General features: G+C 46.0%; 1 protein-coding gene across 1 annotated transcript; it reads left to right on the top strand.

Annotated features, from left to right (window-relative positions):
• The first annotated feature begins 1,046 nt into the window (after positions 1–1,046).
• On the top strand, positions 1,047–16,526 carry LOC146356412 (uncharacterized). The gene is made up of 3 exons (XM_084832619.1): positions 1,047–1,228; positions 1,827–1,946; positions 16,119–16,526. The coding sequence occupies exons 2-3, from the start codon at positions 1,867–1,869 to the stop codon at positions 16,495–16,497; spliced, it is 459 nt and encodes a 152-aa protein (XP_084688745.1). The 5' UTR covers positions 1,047–1,228; positions 1,827–1,866; the 3' UTR covers positions 16,498–16,526.
• Positions 16,527–18,048: the final 1,522 nt, after the last annotated feature.

Raw genomic sequence — 18,048 nt, 5'->3', positions numbered from 1 at the left:
TTGAAATATTGGTCACCATTTCTGTTTAGAGGAGGAGCTGTCCCTGACTTACTTTTTGGGCAGAAGGTCCCAGACTGAATCTCCAGCAGCATCTCCAGGTAGTGCTGGTGAAGTCCTCTTTCCACCTAATACTCTACTTTGTGAGCAGGGGTAGCAGTGGGATGTGGACCTGAGACACATAATTGGGGCTCCACCTCATAGGCTCAACAGACCCACCATATCTACTTTTCATGAGTGAAAGAGCTCCAGGTTGCAGTCTGTGGAGGAGATAGAATGAGCTCCAACTTCCAGCTCAGGTTCCCCAGGGGAATTGGTAGCCCTTCCTCTAACACTGGACAAAGTAGGGCAGGGGAGAACCTACATTTCTAACTCTTAGTGTCTACCTGACCCACTCCTCACACTCACTTGAACACTCTGGGTACAGACTAGGGATGGTGGAGAATTTCTCCCCGAAACTTCGGGGGGCCGAGCGCCAACGTGTTCGGCCCCCCGAACAAGTTTCAGGGAGAAATTCTCTGCACCCCCTGCACCCCGCACCCCCCCCCCGGGACGGGACTTACCTTTGGCGAATGTCCCTCCCGGCGGTGGGTCTGGCCGGCGGTTCAGCGGGTGTTTGTCCGGGGCGGGAGTGGCAGCCGGTCTTTCGACCGGCTGCCACCACCGCCATTCCAATAAAAGAAAAAAAAAAAACAAAGCCCCCGTGATAGGCTACGTGACGATTAACGTAGCCTATCATGGCTAGATTTGCAAAGTCAGCCGTGATAGGCTACGTAAATCGTCACCTATTTTTGCGTTGCCCTTATTTTCGCTGTAGTCTACGTAAAGATTTAAGTAGACTATAGCGACCAAATAAGGAACGTGAATGGCGGCTCCCTATGGGGGCCGCCATTTGCGTATGCGCTTTTTTTTTTTTTAAGTCACCCGTGATAGGCTACGTGACGATTAACGTAGCCTATCACAGCTGACTTTGCAGATCTAGCCATGAAAGGCTACGTTAATCGTCACGTAGCCTATCACGGGGGCATTTAAAAAAAAAAAAACTTTTTAGTTCGCGGCCGGGCGAGGCGAGGTACCTCCTCCCCGGCCTGAATTTTGGCCAGGCGAGGCAGGAAGCCTCCCCCCCGGCCTGAATTTCGGCCGGGCGAGGCGGGAAGCCTCCCCCCCGGCCTGAACTTCGCGGGGGGAGCAGCGAAGCACCTCCCCCCACCGCAAAAAGCTTCGAGGACAGGTAAGTGACTTTCGTCCACCCCTAGTACAGACTGCCTCACCTCTGACTTCTGCACACTCTGGTTTTTGCACACTGTGGCTCATAAAGAAATGTTTGAACCTGGGAGAAGAGTTTAAACAGGAATTTAAATGGGGAGGTAAAAATTAGCAGGTTGCTCATTTACCTGCTGGCACTTACAGGGCTGTCCTCTGGACCTAGACAGTGGTGATGACCACATGTGACATAAACACTTCTGCCTTGAAGTCCAGCCCTGGTTTCTTTGATCTATTTTTTTAATTAATACCAACATTTTAATAACACTTTTCAGCCATGAAAAGGGACCCAAAGATGTTTCACAGTGGTAGAATCTCAAAACATTAAAAAAACAGACAGAGGGCATTAAAAGTCACAGTGCAACAGTTGGATGAAAACACACACACATAGCTAACAGAATTGAAATGGCAAAATGCTTTTCTCCTGTTTTTTTCTGAAAGTGGAATGAAGCCGCTGTTGCCAAGCACACACTATGCTGTGAAAGAGAGCAGAATATTGCATTTTTTGATAACAAGACTCAGAATTGTTCTTTTGTTTAAATCATGAGATGCTCCTTGGTATTCAGTTCCAGTTTCAAAACACTGATGTAGCACTTTGGGAGAAAGATGCAGCCCAGCAACCCAGCACGGGAGGCCAAGATAGAGAAGACCTGCACAGGCACCATGTATTTCCTCTTCGTACTCAGGTAGGTGGGCACAAAGGACACCCAAACACTGCAAACGACCAGCATACTGAAGGTGACCAGCTTGGCTTCATTGAAAGCCCCAGGAAGCTTCCTTGCTAGGAAAGCCACTGAGAAGCTGATGGCAGCCAAGAAGCCCATGTAGACAAGGGCAGTGTAAAACATGGTCACGGATCCTTCGTTGCATTTCAGGATGATCTCTCCAGGCTGGGAATGCATGTCAGAGTCAGGGAAGGGTGGAGAGATGCCCAGCCAGACAATGAAGATGACAACTTGGACACTGGAACAAGAAAGGACAATGGCACTGGCCAAACTCTTTCCCAGCCATTTTCTCACCCCATTCCCTGGCTTAGTGGCCAGGAAGGCCAGCACCACAGTGACAATTTGGCCAAAACAGAAGACTAGGGATGGCAGTGAATTTCTCCACGAATCTCAGGGAGGCTGAATGCCAACGCACTCGGCCCCCCGAAATTGTTGGTGAAATTCTCTGCCCACCCACCCACCCTTGGGATGGGACTTACCTCCCTTGAATGTCCCTCTCGGCGGCGGGTCCCGGCGGCGTTTCGGCGAGGGCGGGGGCACTGGCCAGTCTTCCGACTGGCTGCCGCCGCCATTACAAACTGAATGTAAAAAACAACAACACCCGTGATAGGCTACGCAAATCGTTACGTAGCCTATCACGGGTGACTTTGAAAAAAAAAAAAGTGCATATGCAAATGGCGGCGCCAATGGGCGCCGCCATTTGCATTCCTTATTTGGGCCCGGGTAGTCTACGTAAAGATTTACGTAGACTACGGTGAAAATAAGGGCAACGCAAATAGCTATTTGCGTTGCTATTTGCATATGGACTTTTTTTTTTCAAAGTCACCCCTGATAGGCTACGTAACGATTTACGTAGCCTATCATGGCTGACTTTGGAAATCTAGCCGTGATAGGCTACGTTAATCGTTACGTAGCCTATCACGGGGTTTTTTTTTTTACATTCAGTTTTTTATTTCGCGGCCGGGGAGACGGGGCGTTTCTCCCTGGCCTGAATTTCAGCCGGGCAAGGCGGGGCGCCTCCCCCCCGGCCTGAACTTCGGGGGGAGAACCGAAGCGCCTCCCCCTCCACCGCGAAGCAAGCTGCAGGACCAGGTAAGTGACTTTCGTACATCACTACAGAAGACACAGCAACCAAGAAGATGATGCTAAAGGTTGTTTGTTGGAGAAGTCAGGTGGCTTTCCTTGGCTGGCCAATGAATAGGAAGGAGGATGAAAAGGAAATAAAGAGGGAGACAAGGAGAATTTAGGAGAGGTCCCAGTTGTTGGCTTTGACCATGGGAGTTTCTAGGAACTTAATGAAGATTCCTAACACAAAGGCTGTGGTTAAACACAAGAGTAGGGCAAAGGAAGCAAGGGTGATCCCCAAAGGATCTGCATAGGCCAGGAGGGTATTCAGCTTGGGGATACATTGATCTCGGTGTCTGTTTGGATGCTGATCATCTGGACACTGTGTACAATGGTCTGAATCTGGGAAAAATAAGAGAAATATCCCTCTTACATGCTTATCAAGTCCTGCTCTTTTACATGCCATCAAAGACATATTTTATGGTGTGACTGTCAGCACACAATAATTTCATTCAGGGGTTGGTCAGGCCTGCTGGTCTTCCTTATGCTCCCTAGGGTTGGCGGAGAATTTCTCCCCGAAACTTCGGGGGGGCGAGCGCCAACGTGTTCAGCCCCCCGAACAAGTTTTGGGGAGAAATCCTCCGAACCCCCCCTGCCCCCTGCACCGCCCCCGGGACAGGACTTACCTTCGCCGAATGTCCCTCCCGGCGGCGGGTCCGGCTGGCAGTTCGGCGGGTGTTCGAGCGGGGCAGGAGCGGCAGCCGGTCTTTCGACTGGCTGCCGCCGCCGCCATTGCAATAAAAGAAAAAAAAAAGTCCCCTGATAGGCTACGTGACGTTTCACGTGCCCTATCACGGCTAGATTTGCAAAGTCAGCCGTGATAGGCTACGTCAATCGTCACGTAGCCTATCACGGGTGACTTTAAAAAAAAAAAAAAAAAAGTGTGTACGGATAATGGCGGCCCGCATAGGCAGCCGCCATTCCCGTTCCTTACTTGGTCGCTGTATTCTACGTAAAGATTTACGTAGACTACAGCGACTAAATAAGGAACGCGAATGGCAGCTCCCTATGGGGGCCGCCATTAGCATACGTGCTTTTTTTTTTTTTTTTGCATTGCTATTTGCATTGCCCTTATTTTCGCCGTAGTCTACGTAAACATTTACGTAGACTACAGCAACTAAATAAGGAACGCAAATGGCGGCTCCCTATGGGGGCCGCCATTAGCGTACGCGCTTTTTTTTTTTTTTTTAAAGTCACCCGTGATAGGCTACGTGACGATTCACGTAGCCTATCACGGCTGACTTTGCAGATCTAGCCATGATAGGCTACGTGAATCGTCACGTAGCCTATCTGGGGGCGTTTTTTTTTTTACTTTCGCGTTCGCAGCCGGGCGAGGCGGCAAGCCTCCTCCCCGGCCTGAATTTCGGCCGGGCGAGGCGGGAAGCCTCCCCCCCGGCCTGAATTTCAGTCGGGCGAGGCGGGAAGCCTCCCCCCCTGGCCTGAACTTCGCGGGGGGAGCAGCAAAGTGCTCCCCCCCACCACGAACAAGCTGCGAGAAAAGGTAAGTGACTTTCGTCCACCCCTAATTTTGGCATGTCTTAGTCTACGTAAACATTTACATAGACTAAGACGGCGAAAATAAGGGGAACGCAAATAGCGGAGCATCTATGCTATTTGCATTCCCCTTATTTTCACCGTCTTAGTCTACGTAAATGTTTACATAGACTAAGACATGCCAAAATAAGGAACGCAAATGGCGGCTGCCATGGCCGCCGCCATTTGCGTACGCACATTTTTGGGTTTTTTTAAGTCAGCTGTGATAGGCTTTGTAAACGTTTATGTAGCCTATCATTTTTTTTTTTAAAGCTAGCCATGATAGGCTACCTAAATCTTGTTATAGCCTATCACGTTTTTGTTTTAACTGGAATGGTGGCGGGGGCAGCTGGTCGGAAGACCGGCCGCCGCAGCCTCCACCGCCGAACCGCTGCTGTCCCGGTAAGATCTGCCCAAGGTAAGTCTCGTCCCGGGGGGGCGGGGGGCAGGCCGTTCCGCCACCGATTTTGGGGGGCCGAATGCACTGGCATTCAGCCTCCCCGAGATTTGTGACAGAACTTTCGTACATCCCTAATTTTAAAGGTTTTAATCTTTTGTAGAATGCCCAAAGAGCTTTGGTCATTGGGTGGAAGAGAAATGTAATAAATAATAAGGCTGTGCACCACTTTGGTCTGAATCCCCAATTCTGAAGTAAATCTGGGTGATTCAGGTCACTTCATTCTCAATCCAAAGCAAGTCCAGAGCTGTCTGAAGGAGGTCTGAGAGATCCGAAGCACTTTGGATCACTTCGGACAATTCTGAAGCCCAGACAGGCTGTCTGAGCAAATGTAAAAACTTGCCAGAGAAGGGAGGGGAAGAGGAGAAGTTGGGAGGGGGGAACCGAGGCTTGGAAAATAACATCTCTAGGTGTTAATGCGGCTGAACTTGTAACCCAGCAGTTTATTTCCTTGCTTTGTACTGCTTGTTCTTTGGCTCCCGCCCTTCTCAATCACTATTCCTTCCCTTCCCATTTTTCTACTCTCTATAATTCTTATAAGAAACAAATACCAACGCAGACACAGACACACCTTTTCTATTGTGTTAGGCTGTGGTGTGACTTCCCTTCCCCTCAGCCCTTAGCTTGTAGGTAGTTTTTTTCTTTCTTTCTCTATCTGTTTTTCTTTTGGTCTTGTGTGTTTGTGTGTGTGTGCTGTGTGAGCGCCCCATACACATCATGGAGCATGAGCAAACAGTGTGTGGCCAAAGCAGTGCACTAACACGCCATCCAATATGTACTGTGGGGCAAAGCACGACACCGTACACTTAATGTGAGACATCATCGCTTTTGCTGATTTCCCAGGACACTTTGCCCTGTGCTAGGGATGGAGCGAGTGCCCGTTTCGTTCCCAAATTTGTTGGACTTCCGGTGCCTGTGCTTGGGGAGCAGCATGCAACTTACCTGGGCCCAGCAACTTACCCGGTGCCGTGATCACCATATTTTTAAAAAAACATGGTGATTGGCAGTCTGTGTTCTGAGTGCAGTGAATCTTGGGTATATGGGCCATTCACAGTGCTTTCTGCATATATGTCTATGTGCATGAGTGGGAAGCCCCTCTCCCTTTCCTCCTCCTGACAAGCCACTGCCCCTGCGCGTACCAGGCCCAGGATGGGAGGGGGAGACTGGAACGTGCCTCTCTCCTCCCCTCGTCTCAGCTACGCTTGCCCTGGCCATGCCAAGGCCTCTCTTTCCAGCGCCCAGCCCTTGACAGCAGGTGCGAGGAAGAAGGGCCTTGGCAGTACCCCAGCGCTTTCACCCTGGCCTCCTCTAATGTAGGCCAGGGTGAGAGTGCTGGGGGTTGGCCATGCTGAGGACTCTGCAGTCAAGCCCTTGTGTGCATAAAGCACAAGGATTTGACTGGAGTGTTTGGTGCCTCTGCGAGCCACTTGGGAAAGCTCAGATGGGCACCCTGGCAGTCAGCCAACCCCTGCTCACGAGGAGGAGATGGCTAGCAGCTGGGCTGTGCATTGTGCTTCCTCCTCCTCTTCCTGCCTGGGTGATTCACAGCACTTTTCACATATAAGTCTATGTGCAAAGATGGGCTTGTATGCAAAAAGCGCCATGAATCTTGAGCATATGGGCGCACGTAACCCTATACGCGAAAAGTGCTGTGAATCGCCCATATACTCAAGCTACACCGATCATGGAGGAGGAGGGCACTTGGCAGATGGGCCTGGGTGAGTTGAGGTCTGCTTGCTGGCAGGGGAGGGGGTCAAGTGCAGTTCGGTGCCTGGCAAGCAGGGGCAGGGGCCGGGCGTGCTTCCATAAACCTGGACGGGGATGGGTTCTCACATCCCTGCCTTGTGACAATGAGAAGAATATGTCTGTGCTATAGCTTTTTGCTTTTAAAAAATGTTTGCTTCATCTTACCCTTCCTGGGGAAAGGGCTGCCACAATGACCAGGGGGCTGGAACAACTCCTCTATGAAGGCTTCAGTGTTGGAGCTATTTAATTTAGAACACAGGCAAATACTGGGGCAGGTTTATAAAATTATATCAACTAGAGAAAGTGCAGCACTACAATTAATAAATAAGCCCCACTGAGTTCAGTCAGTGTGACTTTTCCAGGCAATGTGTATTGCCATTAGCAGACATAGACATGCTTAATTTTCTTTCTTCCCTTAATGAGAGCCTCAAGTCAGTGGCAGATTCAGGATTAAAAAAGAAAGGAAAGGAAGCACTTTTGCACATAAAAACAACAACAACAACAACAACAACAACAACCCTACAACAGAGATTTGGGATAGTGACCTCCTAATTGCCACTTTAAACATTTTCTGATTAGGATCTCCAATCCTCTGTGGCTGACCTTTAGTTTTATCTTTCGGTTTAGTTTCTGAGAAAGGGAAGTTTTATGCATGGCTAGTACAAGAACTACTCCACTGAACTGCCTGAAATATGGCTGGTTCAGTGACAACTATAGGGGCTGCCAGGTGCCCAAATGTCATGTACTTCTGTCGAAGCACTGAAGCAATATAGCTGTGTCCTTTGAGAGATTCCCTTAGAAAAGCAAATTTTACCTGTGCTTAGCACAAGAACTACTAGGCCAAACTATCTGAAGTTTGTTAGATTCAGTCACCTCCATTCAGACTGCCAGCTGCCCAGATTTCATGCACTTCTGTTGAAGCATTGAAGAATTTACTTTATTTTATGAGGTTTCCCTGAAAAAAGCAAAATTTAGCTGTGCCTAGCACAAAAAACTATTTGGTGAAACTGTCTGAAATGTTAGTTCAGTTACCCCCATTGGGGCTGCCAGGTCCCCATATTCCATGTATTTATCATAAAAACTGAAAAAAGTTATACATTTCTGTTTTCCAATGCAAGTCAATGGGAAAACCTAAAATACGAATCATTGGGATATCCAAATCTCGATATGGATCCAGATCTGAAGTGAATCGGATCAGGTCAGAATAGGTCCGAAGTGAATCAGGGCTGAGTCAGAAGATCTGAAATGGACTCCAAAGCAAATTGGGGGTGGGGGGAGGTGTGCACGGACGTAATAAATAATCATAAATCATAAATAATTAGACATGATCCTGTTCAGCAATCTGGGCCTGATCGTCCTGTTGAACAGAGGTGTCTGTGATGGAAGTGGGAATACCTGCCATGCCTGTACCCTCTGAACATCCAACCTCTCTCCAACGTCCCACACCCTCCTCTTGGACTTGGATGAATGAGCAGCATCCAAGGCATGGGCCACAGCCTGGTCGGTGTTGTAAATGATGTAGCTGTCTGCAGACAAGATTCCCTCCATGTCCTCTTGGGGCAGGGCCTCCAGTTCCTTCCTCAGTCTCTGTGCATCTCATCCAGCCTTTCACAGACAATGCATGCTTTGAATAAGAACAACTAAAGGCCTTCTCCATGAACTGCTTGATAGAATCATAAAAGTGTGAAAAATCAGTATAGCCTGACCTTCTGGGGGTTTTTTTAGATAAAAAAAGAAAATATACTATCAATATGTTGGACATGCAGATTAGTAGACTTTAACTCCAAGGTGATGTCCCACAAAGCTGTGACAATCCAGACTTGTCCCACAATTGGTTTTAGGAAGTGTGCAATCATTCTTTGCAAAATGTTTAGTGATTTTAAAAAGGAAGAAGTCTCTGCACAATAAACCATGACATTGACTTGTCTCCACTTGTGCAATGGAATATCACCAAACATTCTTTGGTCTGCATTCAGTCCTGAGATGCGCTGTGGGAAAGCGACACAGACACCATTCCTGATGAGCTCATCTGTCAAAGTCCTCATGAATCTCTCTCCGTTGTCATTGCCTGGAGCAACGAGACCAACCCACGTCCATCTGAAATGCAGGAGCAGTTTGACAATCTCTGGGTACTGGGTTCCTTCTTTAGGGACTGTTTGGTAGAAAAAGGGGAACTGAGTTTTATCACTCAGAACGTGAGAAACAAAAGCATAAGTGACCTGGAAAGGAAAAGAAGAGACTGGTGCTTAGTTTTGTTTCAGAACTAAATTTCAATTCTTCATTGGAAATTTCAGAAACCTGACCAGATAACACCTATTAAATGGACAGTATCTGTGCCAGACTTCAAGTCAACTGAACAAATAATTGTAATTTTATGGCAAATAAAATGTTCAGACTTCATAATAATGGACCACCAAAAAAAAAGATTCCCTAATTTTAGGACCATCTCCTGAATTGTCATAAAGGAAGCAATTCTCAACAGTTCAACCCACTTTTCCAGCGGTATTTAATGTGGTCCTGTGGGCCTATCTTCATGGGTGTTTTGCTGTGGATTGGGTCCATTTGGTGGTCCTTTGTGGCAGATGATGTTGTGGCCAGTCTATAGCCACCCCATGGTTTACCTGAGGGTAAGCCACATTTTCGCAGAATACTCTTACTCCGTTGTTTGTTTGTTTTATTTCAGCTCCCTTGTGGTTCAGCTGCTGTGTTCCATTCCCCTGCCTCAAATTTGGTATGATTGGGGCATTCCACCTGACCTCAGTAACCTAGGAAACTAGAGTAACTCCCCCTCCTTTCCAACACATCAGAGCCCTACATAAATAAGTATGTGACAATCTACTGGAATGGGGCAAAATTGCGGTGATGGAGTACACCCTTAGAGAGCCTTCAGATGCTGCACTGGAGACTAGGGGATTTTGTCTTCCTCGTGTAAAAGTGTACACATTGGGGGAAAGGGTGTGTGTGTGCTAACTCTCTGACAGTTTGCTGGAATGAAATTGTGAATTAGTTACTCTCCATTCATAATAATGTAGTAGCAGGGAGAAGCCCGGATTGTTTAGTCCTACTTCCCCCATGCCATCCAGAAGTATGTTCCTTTCAAGCACTGTGTGACCCATGAAAACTGGACTTTAAAGTTACAGTACACTTGGCTTTTCTTGCTTTGTGTGTCGCTGACGTACAACAGCTGATTCGATTAAAATGCAGATACTACTCTGTGCTTCTCATTCTGTTGTCATGAAGATCCCCCCCTACCCCAAGAAACGGAATCCCAAATAGAAGCACACTTGGTTCTTAGAGCTGCCAAGTAGTTTCCCTCCCTGCTCACTGGTGGCTCTAAGTCCCACTTGCTTTCTTAGCTATAAGCATATGAATGCAGAGCAAAGCATACATGATTTTAATCATATGATTTGCCCTTGAGTGTCAGATTTTTCTACCAGAAATACCCAGTATGCTTCCTTCAGTACAGGTTGGGATACTTGGGGGGGGGGAGTTGTAGGGGATCTTTAACATGTGCAGCCCAATGTGGATCTAGATCAACAGTATTCATGGGGGGAGGGAGTGTAGATCCCATTCAAGTTCTCCAGAGAAGGTTTTCCTTTGTTTGGAAAGGACCCCAAATAGAGTGCTGCTCAGCCTGCAAACACCTCCCTCACCCATGCTCACACACACACCTGTAAGATTTTATAGATGCCCAACATGGTTGAAATCTGGATGGAGATGTCAGAGTTGGTCCCTTCCAGAACAGTCAGCAAGTGATTCTGTCTTCCACATTTGTAGTTGGGGACATTTGCCTGCTCAGGAGAAAGGAGGTCTAGCAAGGCATCTTAAGTCAGTCCAGCATTGATATAGTTGTCATGGATAGTGTAGCCCAGGGAGATATTGTGTAGGAGTCTGGGATTCTGGTTGATCTCCTGAATGGCAAAGAAGAAGGACAGGATCCTCCAGTATTCTGTGTCTCCTTTACTGGAAAAAGAAGAAAAAAAGAAGTGATATTTTCATCCTGTCATCAATGAAGCTGAAGTATTAAGTTGTTGCTTCTTTGACAGCATGAGCCTTTCAATATATATATATATATATATATATATATATATATATATATAGTCTGTGACACTTTTCTTGAACTTCCCTCATGAGAACAGTGGTCCTGATCCTAAGCCAGAAGCATAACAGCCAATCCCCAGTTAATGCTTTGCTTGCAATAGTCGTGATCCATTCTAAAAGAAATCCTGTTCACTTGTACATCCCAGTGCTGAAATTTGGTATGTGCAACCCTTCACTTTGACAGAGAAATGGTGACCAGACAATGTGTAAGGATTATGGTTCATTAAATAAGAACTTAAGAAGAGCCCTGCTGGATCAGACCAAAGGTCCATCTAGTCCAGCATTCTGTTTACACAGTGGCCAACCAGCTGCCCACGGGAAACCCACCAGCAGGACATGAGCGCATGTCCCAACCATTGTCCCCAGCAACTGGTGTACGTAGACTTACTGCCTCTGATACTAGAGGTAGCATATAGTCATCAGGACTAGTAACCAGTGATAACCTTCTCCTTCAGGAATTTGTCTAATCCCCTTTTAAAGCCATCCAAATTGGTGGCCATCATCACATCTTGCAGCAGTGAACTGCATAGTTTGACTATGTACCGTGTCTTCAAAAAATTAAATGCATTTAAACAAGGAGAAATTATAATAGGGTGAGATCTGAATTGGACTCATACAGACCCTTTGGACAAAATAAATACCATACTATACTATAGTATAGGAATAAAATATATGAATGTTAAATTGAAAGTGCAACAAGAACTACAGTGCCATTTGGGCATTCCAACATGTCATAAATCCTTTAAATACCTTGGAGTAACCATACCGGAAAATCTAAATAAACTTCAGCAAATAAATTTACACCCAGTGATTAGGCAAATAAAAAGGGATATTAAGAGATGGTCCCTGGTACATTTAACAATTATGGGTAGGATTAATGCTATAGAAATGGTAGCAATGTCAAAAATATTTTTTTTTCAAATGTTTCCCATTATAATGGATTCAAAAGATTTCGGCACAATGGCAAAACAGTATTTGTAAACTTAATTCATCAAGGGAAAAGACCAAGACATGCAAAAAACCTGAGGCAAAGGCAATTAGATCAAGGGGGATGTGAGAGCCAAGTATTCACACATATTATGAAGCAGATCAATTAAGAACAGCAGGATCATAACTAGAAGGAGCATCAGAGAAGCTTTAGGTTGGTATAGAAGCAACGGGGAGAGATTTATCACTGATAGAACAAATTCTGTTTGGAGGGGAAAATATAAAAGATTTGAAATGGGTAGATGGAAAAATGATGTATTTCCGGAAATATCCTCATTGCTTCCATTCTAATTGCATCCAAATTTTACTTCTATAGATAAACAAGAGCAATATGCAAAATGGAAACAAAAGCCAGGGGTTTTAGAGAATGGGAGATTTCTATGAAAATAAAATCCCCCTTACTGTAGTAAAACTAGAAGAAAAGCTTCAGGGAATGAAAACAAAAAACACCTGGATGCTCCTTCATCAAATTCATCATTGTATTTCAAATCCTTGTTTAATACAAACTATGACTAGAAGCATGAACAACTTTGAAGGTATATTGGAACATACGGTTAATACAAAAAGGATTGGTTTCAGAAATTTATTCAGAATTCATTGAAATAGATACTAAGATGTCAGATGGTCTGAAAATAATATGGGAAGATGATACTGGGATACCAATAGAGCAAAAGGTATGGGATAAAGTATAGGTAACACAACCAAGTCAAACTGATTCAATAATTGTTAGGACAAATATGTTGAAATTGTTACACAGTTTGTCTATCACACCAGTACATCTGGCAAGAATAGCCAACACAAATAACACAAAATGATGGACAAACTGCAATCAGCAAGGTTTTTGTATTCAACTGTGGCGGACATGTCCTATTGTGTCACAGTCTTGAAACATAATATTTTTGGAAATGGTAAATATTACTCATCAAAGCATACATGTGACAACAATACGGGAGGAACAAAATGCAAAAGTGACATGGAAGCTGATAGCAGCCCAAAGAGTCATAGCTCAAAGGTGTAAAACTGCAGAACTTCTAACACTGAAACCACGGCATACGAGATTATGCCCAATAGCCATGGCAGAAAAAATTGGCATATCAATTGAAATTAGCTAAAGGCAAAGGCTTTTATCAGACTTTTATGAAATACAGCAGGATTTTATTCTGTATACTCATCAGGGTCATACACAGCTGTATTTGTCAAAGCCTTTCCTGAGATTATGGAAAAGATACTTAATATAAACTTGATATATTGAACAATTAAAATGAAAACTTGTATGCAGGCTATGGATTGCACTTCAATCTTGATCTGTAATGTGAAGCAGGAAAATATGACTAGATGTTAAATGTACTATTCCCTATTAATAATTAGATTTAAAATTAATGTATTTCTTTCTATCTATTAACTTTTTCTTCTTTTTGTTTGTTTTGTTTTTTTGGTTTGGTTTAGTTTGATTTGGTAAGTTTTGTTTCGGAAAACTTATAATGTCTTGAAAACAACCACAACGGTGCCCTGTGTGAAGAAGTCCTTTTACGTGTCTTGAATCTCCCACCAGCCTGCTTCAACTTCAAGGGATGAGCACTTTGGGTTCTAGTATTATGAGAGAGGGAGAAAAGCCTTGTGCCCATCTCTTGGTTTCGGACTACAACTCCTCCAAACATGTGGAGGTGGATACCACCAGGTAGACATAGCCAATATTCCTGATCATTGGCTGAGGCTGATGGGAGTTGAAGTCCAAAACATCTGAAGGGCACCAGGTTGGGGAAGGCTGCGCTATGGGGAGTGGCAGCTTTGGTCATCTTTACTACTTCAATGAAGGTGGGGTGCCTGGATGCCTTTGTGGTAGAAAGAACAACCAGGTTCTAAATTAGAAAATAAATACCTACACAAATCCATTCTGTGTGTCTGTTTGTCTCCCTCTCTGCATGGGGTGTGTGCGTGTGGGGGGGGTGTCATAGCCTCTCCTGAGTTGCAGTACCTTGTAGCTGTTCCTCTCTTACTTCGCTCCACATCTTTTTTGAAATTTCTGCTGTGAGATTTCAGTTTTCGGCTACATTCTATGGGGTTATAAGTCACTGTCTCAGTTTTAATCTCCCCCCACTCCAAAAAATCACACACCAGAGAATATCTGTTAGAACAACAGCAACAATAACAACCACAACAATATGAATGCAGCTGGACAAGCCCCCTTGAATGGGGCGCGTGTGTGTGTGTGGGGTTAATTTCACTACAGCGCTGCAATTCTTTACATTTATATTGTGCTTAACAGAATTGAAAGCATGTCACATCCATGCTTTCAGTTCTGTTAAAAAAAATTACAAGGCAATTTTGTATTCTTACCCTCGTAGTATCTCTGTTTCTGTTTTCACCCTCATAGTTCCAAGACTTACTGGGTGTACAACGCAGCATAGTATGGAGAGCTGAGTCAGTGTCACTCAACAACACCCCTGGAAAGTAGTCTACTGTTCTTATCTCAAACTGCAAATCAAGCCACGTCATAGCAGCTCTCCCTCCACCCCTCTCAGATACATACATTAGCAGAAACCTATCACCTGCAGAAGCTAAAATCACCTTTCCTCCCATTTTTAGTAGTTGGAAAGCATTACATATGCATATTCTAAGCTACTTATGTACATGTCCTTAAGATAGGCCTTTGAACCAGAGGACCTGACAGATGCCAATGTAATGCCAATTTTTAAAAAGGGATCCAGGGAGAATCCAGGAAATGACAGGCCATCTTAGTGTATTGTCAGTTCAAGGGAAATTGGTGGTTACTGTTGTTAGATCTAAAAATATAAAGCATAAAGGATCTGAATTGGAACGTGTGCTTTTCTTCTTGTTCACAAAATGTCTGGAATTAGGAGTGAGCAGCGAGATGGCCAAGTTTGTAGACAGCACCAAATTATTTTAAAGTAATTAAATCAAAGAAAGAATTGTGAAGATGTCCAAAAACATCTCTCTAACCTAGGAGAGTGGGCATTAAAATGGCAAATAGAGTATAAAGTCATACACGTTGTGGAAAAAAAACCCTCAGTGAAGGAAAACAACAACAACAACCCTCCATGAAAATAATGGTCTAGGCTGTCACTGCTGTCAAAAACTAAAATTCCAAGTTGGGGATTTCTAAGAAAGCATCATAGCATTTTATGCTTGGATGGGATCTTGGAGGCTCTCCACTTCCTGAAGCAGCCAGTTCCAGCTTGTTCCATGAGGAAGTTTCTCTCTCCTAACCCAGACTTCCCAGCCTGGTGCCATCCAGATGTTTTGGATTTCAACTCCCACCAGATGTTTTGGACTTCAACTCCCAGACAGCACAAAAAATGGTCAGGAATGCTGGGAGTTGTAGACCAAAGTATCTTGACAGTGCCTGGTTGCAGACGTTCCTCTTAGTGTTTAGCCCAAGTATCCTCCCTGCCATTTCCACCTGTTGGGTATATTCCTACCCACAGGAGTAACAGAGACCAAGTCTGCTCCATCTTCTGCTTTGCCTCCCTACAGAGATCTGAAAACTGCTTTCCTGTCTCCATCTTCGATTCTACAGGCTCTTTCAACTGTTCCTCAGAGGACTTGGTTTCCAGACTAGAATTTGCACTCTTAATAGGCAGTTATGGAGGAAGGGGGGAATAGAGAGGGGGGAGCAGTGCTCTGCCCTCTTACCCACAACCTGTGTCTGTTCACATGTTTAAAAGTTATAACGGATGTTTCTTCTGCCCATTAACAACAAGGGAGAAAGGCTACCTTCTCCTACAACATCCTCTACAGTTCAAATGGAGCCTGGCCAACTGCAGTTTCAGCTTCTGGAATGGTGGCTGTGTTCTGGCCAAGTGGTCCTAATTGACCAAGATTGAATTGTCCTGTAAGACCTTACTACACTTATGAAAACAAAACAGCAGGCTGAGCTCTGAATTCCCCCTTCATGTTGATGGATCCCAAGCGGCAAAATAGGGCAGCAATTTGGGGACAGTAACTGGTAATTAGGGATGACTGGAGCTCATGAAGTTAGTAGTGAGTGGAGCAGCAGTAGCTCCATCACACACCAACCGAATGACTTACTCAAACAGTCTAGTACGAGGAGGCTTCTTGAAAGCATCTGGCATAAAACTAGCGTATGTAGCAGAGATGACCCCACTAATGAGGAGGTCTCCTGGCTTGTAATGATTCAATGGCCCTTCTGTATCCCTTTCCAGCATCAAGGGGCATTTGGCCTGGAGCATCCCACAGGTTGCCTGGGGGAACAGCAGCAGCAACAGCAGAATCATTCTAGATATGCCTGGCACAGCCTCCATCTTGCTCCTCTCAACCAACAGGAAGAATGAGAAGAAGCAAGACCAAGTCTTCAGCGGCTTTCCCAAGACAGATGGAGCCCAACCAGCCAAGGCTTCACACCTGAAGAGAATGATTGCAGGCAAATCTCTCAGGGACACAGTCCTCCCCACTTGCCCCAAACCTCCTCCCAGCTCTTCTTTTGCACCTGGATGCAAGACATCACCCTGTATTGCTCTTGAATCTTATGCTGATGTCAATGGACTCAAAGGTGAGCTCTGGAACAATACCTTTGGGTTTTGAAGAGGAGGAATAAATCACTATGATTTCGATAATTGCATGTGGAAGAAGTTGCACCGCCTCTGCAACTGCCTGAGCTCTCCATTCAGCTGGAGAAAAACATGTTTGCGAGAACTCACCAATGCAGCTCCACACTCTTGCCATGGACTGAGGGGTGGTGGTGGTGGTGGTGGTGGTGGTGGACAGGTGTGCTTAGCTTGACCTTAAACCATGAAACACCTTCATATGAAGCATGTGATCAAGACAGTCCTTTGGGATACAGGCTTTGCCCATGTGCCCCCCTCCTCTTCTCACAGGGACCCTTCCAGGCAGGTGCCCATCTGCCATGCCCACACTGAGCACCCAGCAGGAGCAGCAGCACCAGGCACAGGAAGGGTGTGTGCCCAGGGAAGTCCCTTTGACTGTCCAGTTACCATTCCAGCTCCTCGAAAGGGGTTGGTGGATGGTAGCTCTGGATCAGGGAGCTCAGCCAATGGGGAAAGGCCCCTGTGCTGACCAGGCTGTTGCTGTGGGAAAGGGACCCAAGGAACTGCCCAAGGAGTGGACAGAGGCAGTTTCAACCCCAAGTCAGACCCAGCTGGGGTCCAAGAGGAGTAGGGAAGCCCCTTTGGCTTCCTGCTGCTGCAGACTTTTCCACTCCCTCAAGGACAGACATGGGACCTGCACAGTGGGGATGTTCGGAAAGAGCTTCTGGAGGCAGACGCACAAGAGGCCCAGTTAAGCCCAATTCTGCCCCCAAAGGGTTACCACCTCCCCCAGTGCTGCACGTGAGACTGAAAAGGTGGCACACTCTGCTCAGTGGGCCCTACCCTAGACATCAGGGGCAGCGGCACAGTCTCCAGGGGATTCTGGGTAGCATTTGCACTGCTTCCATGTGTGTGCATGTGAATTCTGGTGCTTAGAGCACATTCTTCTTTGGTCATCCTTAGAAGCGCCTTAGGCTCCTTTCAGCAGAGGAGACCCTAAGCTTTGCATACTCTTGTTGTGAGGATGATGAAGTCTGGATCTCACCCAAAGGAGCAGAATGGATACCTCCAGCTGGAGGTGGATGTAGAGGTAGATACCACCAGGTGGATGTAGCCAGAGGCTGCAACCTGCAATACTGGAAGGAGAGAGGAAGGGACTCGGGGTGATGCGTGAGGCTGAAAACCCCCAGTTGCCAAGGAAGTCTGAGACTTGACAATGAGGGGAGTGTCAGTCTGTCCTCTCCCCCAATCCCTCCCTGCCCGCTACCCCCAATGCCAGGTCAGCAGACCTGCTGAGAACCTGAAAGCTCTCATTCCATGAGGGATAACAAAGTGTCTAACCACCACCACCCCAACATAAATCAGTGAATTGGAGGCTTCCTCTCTGGAAAATATGAACATCAGTGCCAGCTGAGCTGCAGCCCACCTATGCTTTCAGAAGGAGGGACTGGGTGGGACAGAGAGAGTTAATTCATTTCTCTCCCATTTCCCATAAAGAAATTATCCTGGAAAGGAAGTGCAGTGTCTATAGCCCTGTGTCAAACCTCAGCAGCTTGGGTCCAGGAGATACCTACACCTCTGAAGGAAT

Source organism: Heloderma suspectum, chromosome 2 (assembly GCF_057233095.1).
Source record: "Heloderma suspectum isolate Gila_16-S chromosome 2, 16-S_ref, whole genome shotgun sequence".
Classification (NCBI taxonomy): domain Eukaryota; kingdom Metazoa; phylum Chordata; class Lepidosauria; order Squamata; family Helodermatidae; genus Heloderma; species Heloderma suspectum.
Note: the sequence above shows the minus strand (reverse complement) of the source record. Positions and strands in the feature narration are given on the sequence as shown.

What these genes read in the sequence shown, in the direction of transcription:
- LOC146356412 (XM_084832619.1), top strand. Translation starts at nt 1,867, where the DNA reads ATGCAGCCCAGCAACCCAGCACGGGAGGCCAAGATAGAGAAGACCTGC. An exon ending in TATTTCCTCTTCGTACTCAG is followed by an intron (nt 1,947 to 16,118) that starts GTAGGTGGGCAC and finishes ATCCCTTTCCAG; the next exon opens with CATCAAGGGGCATTTGGCCT.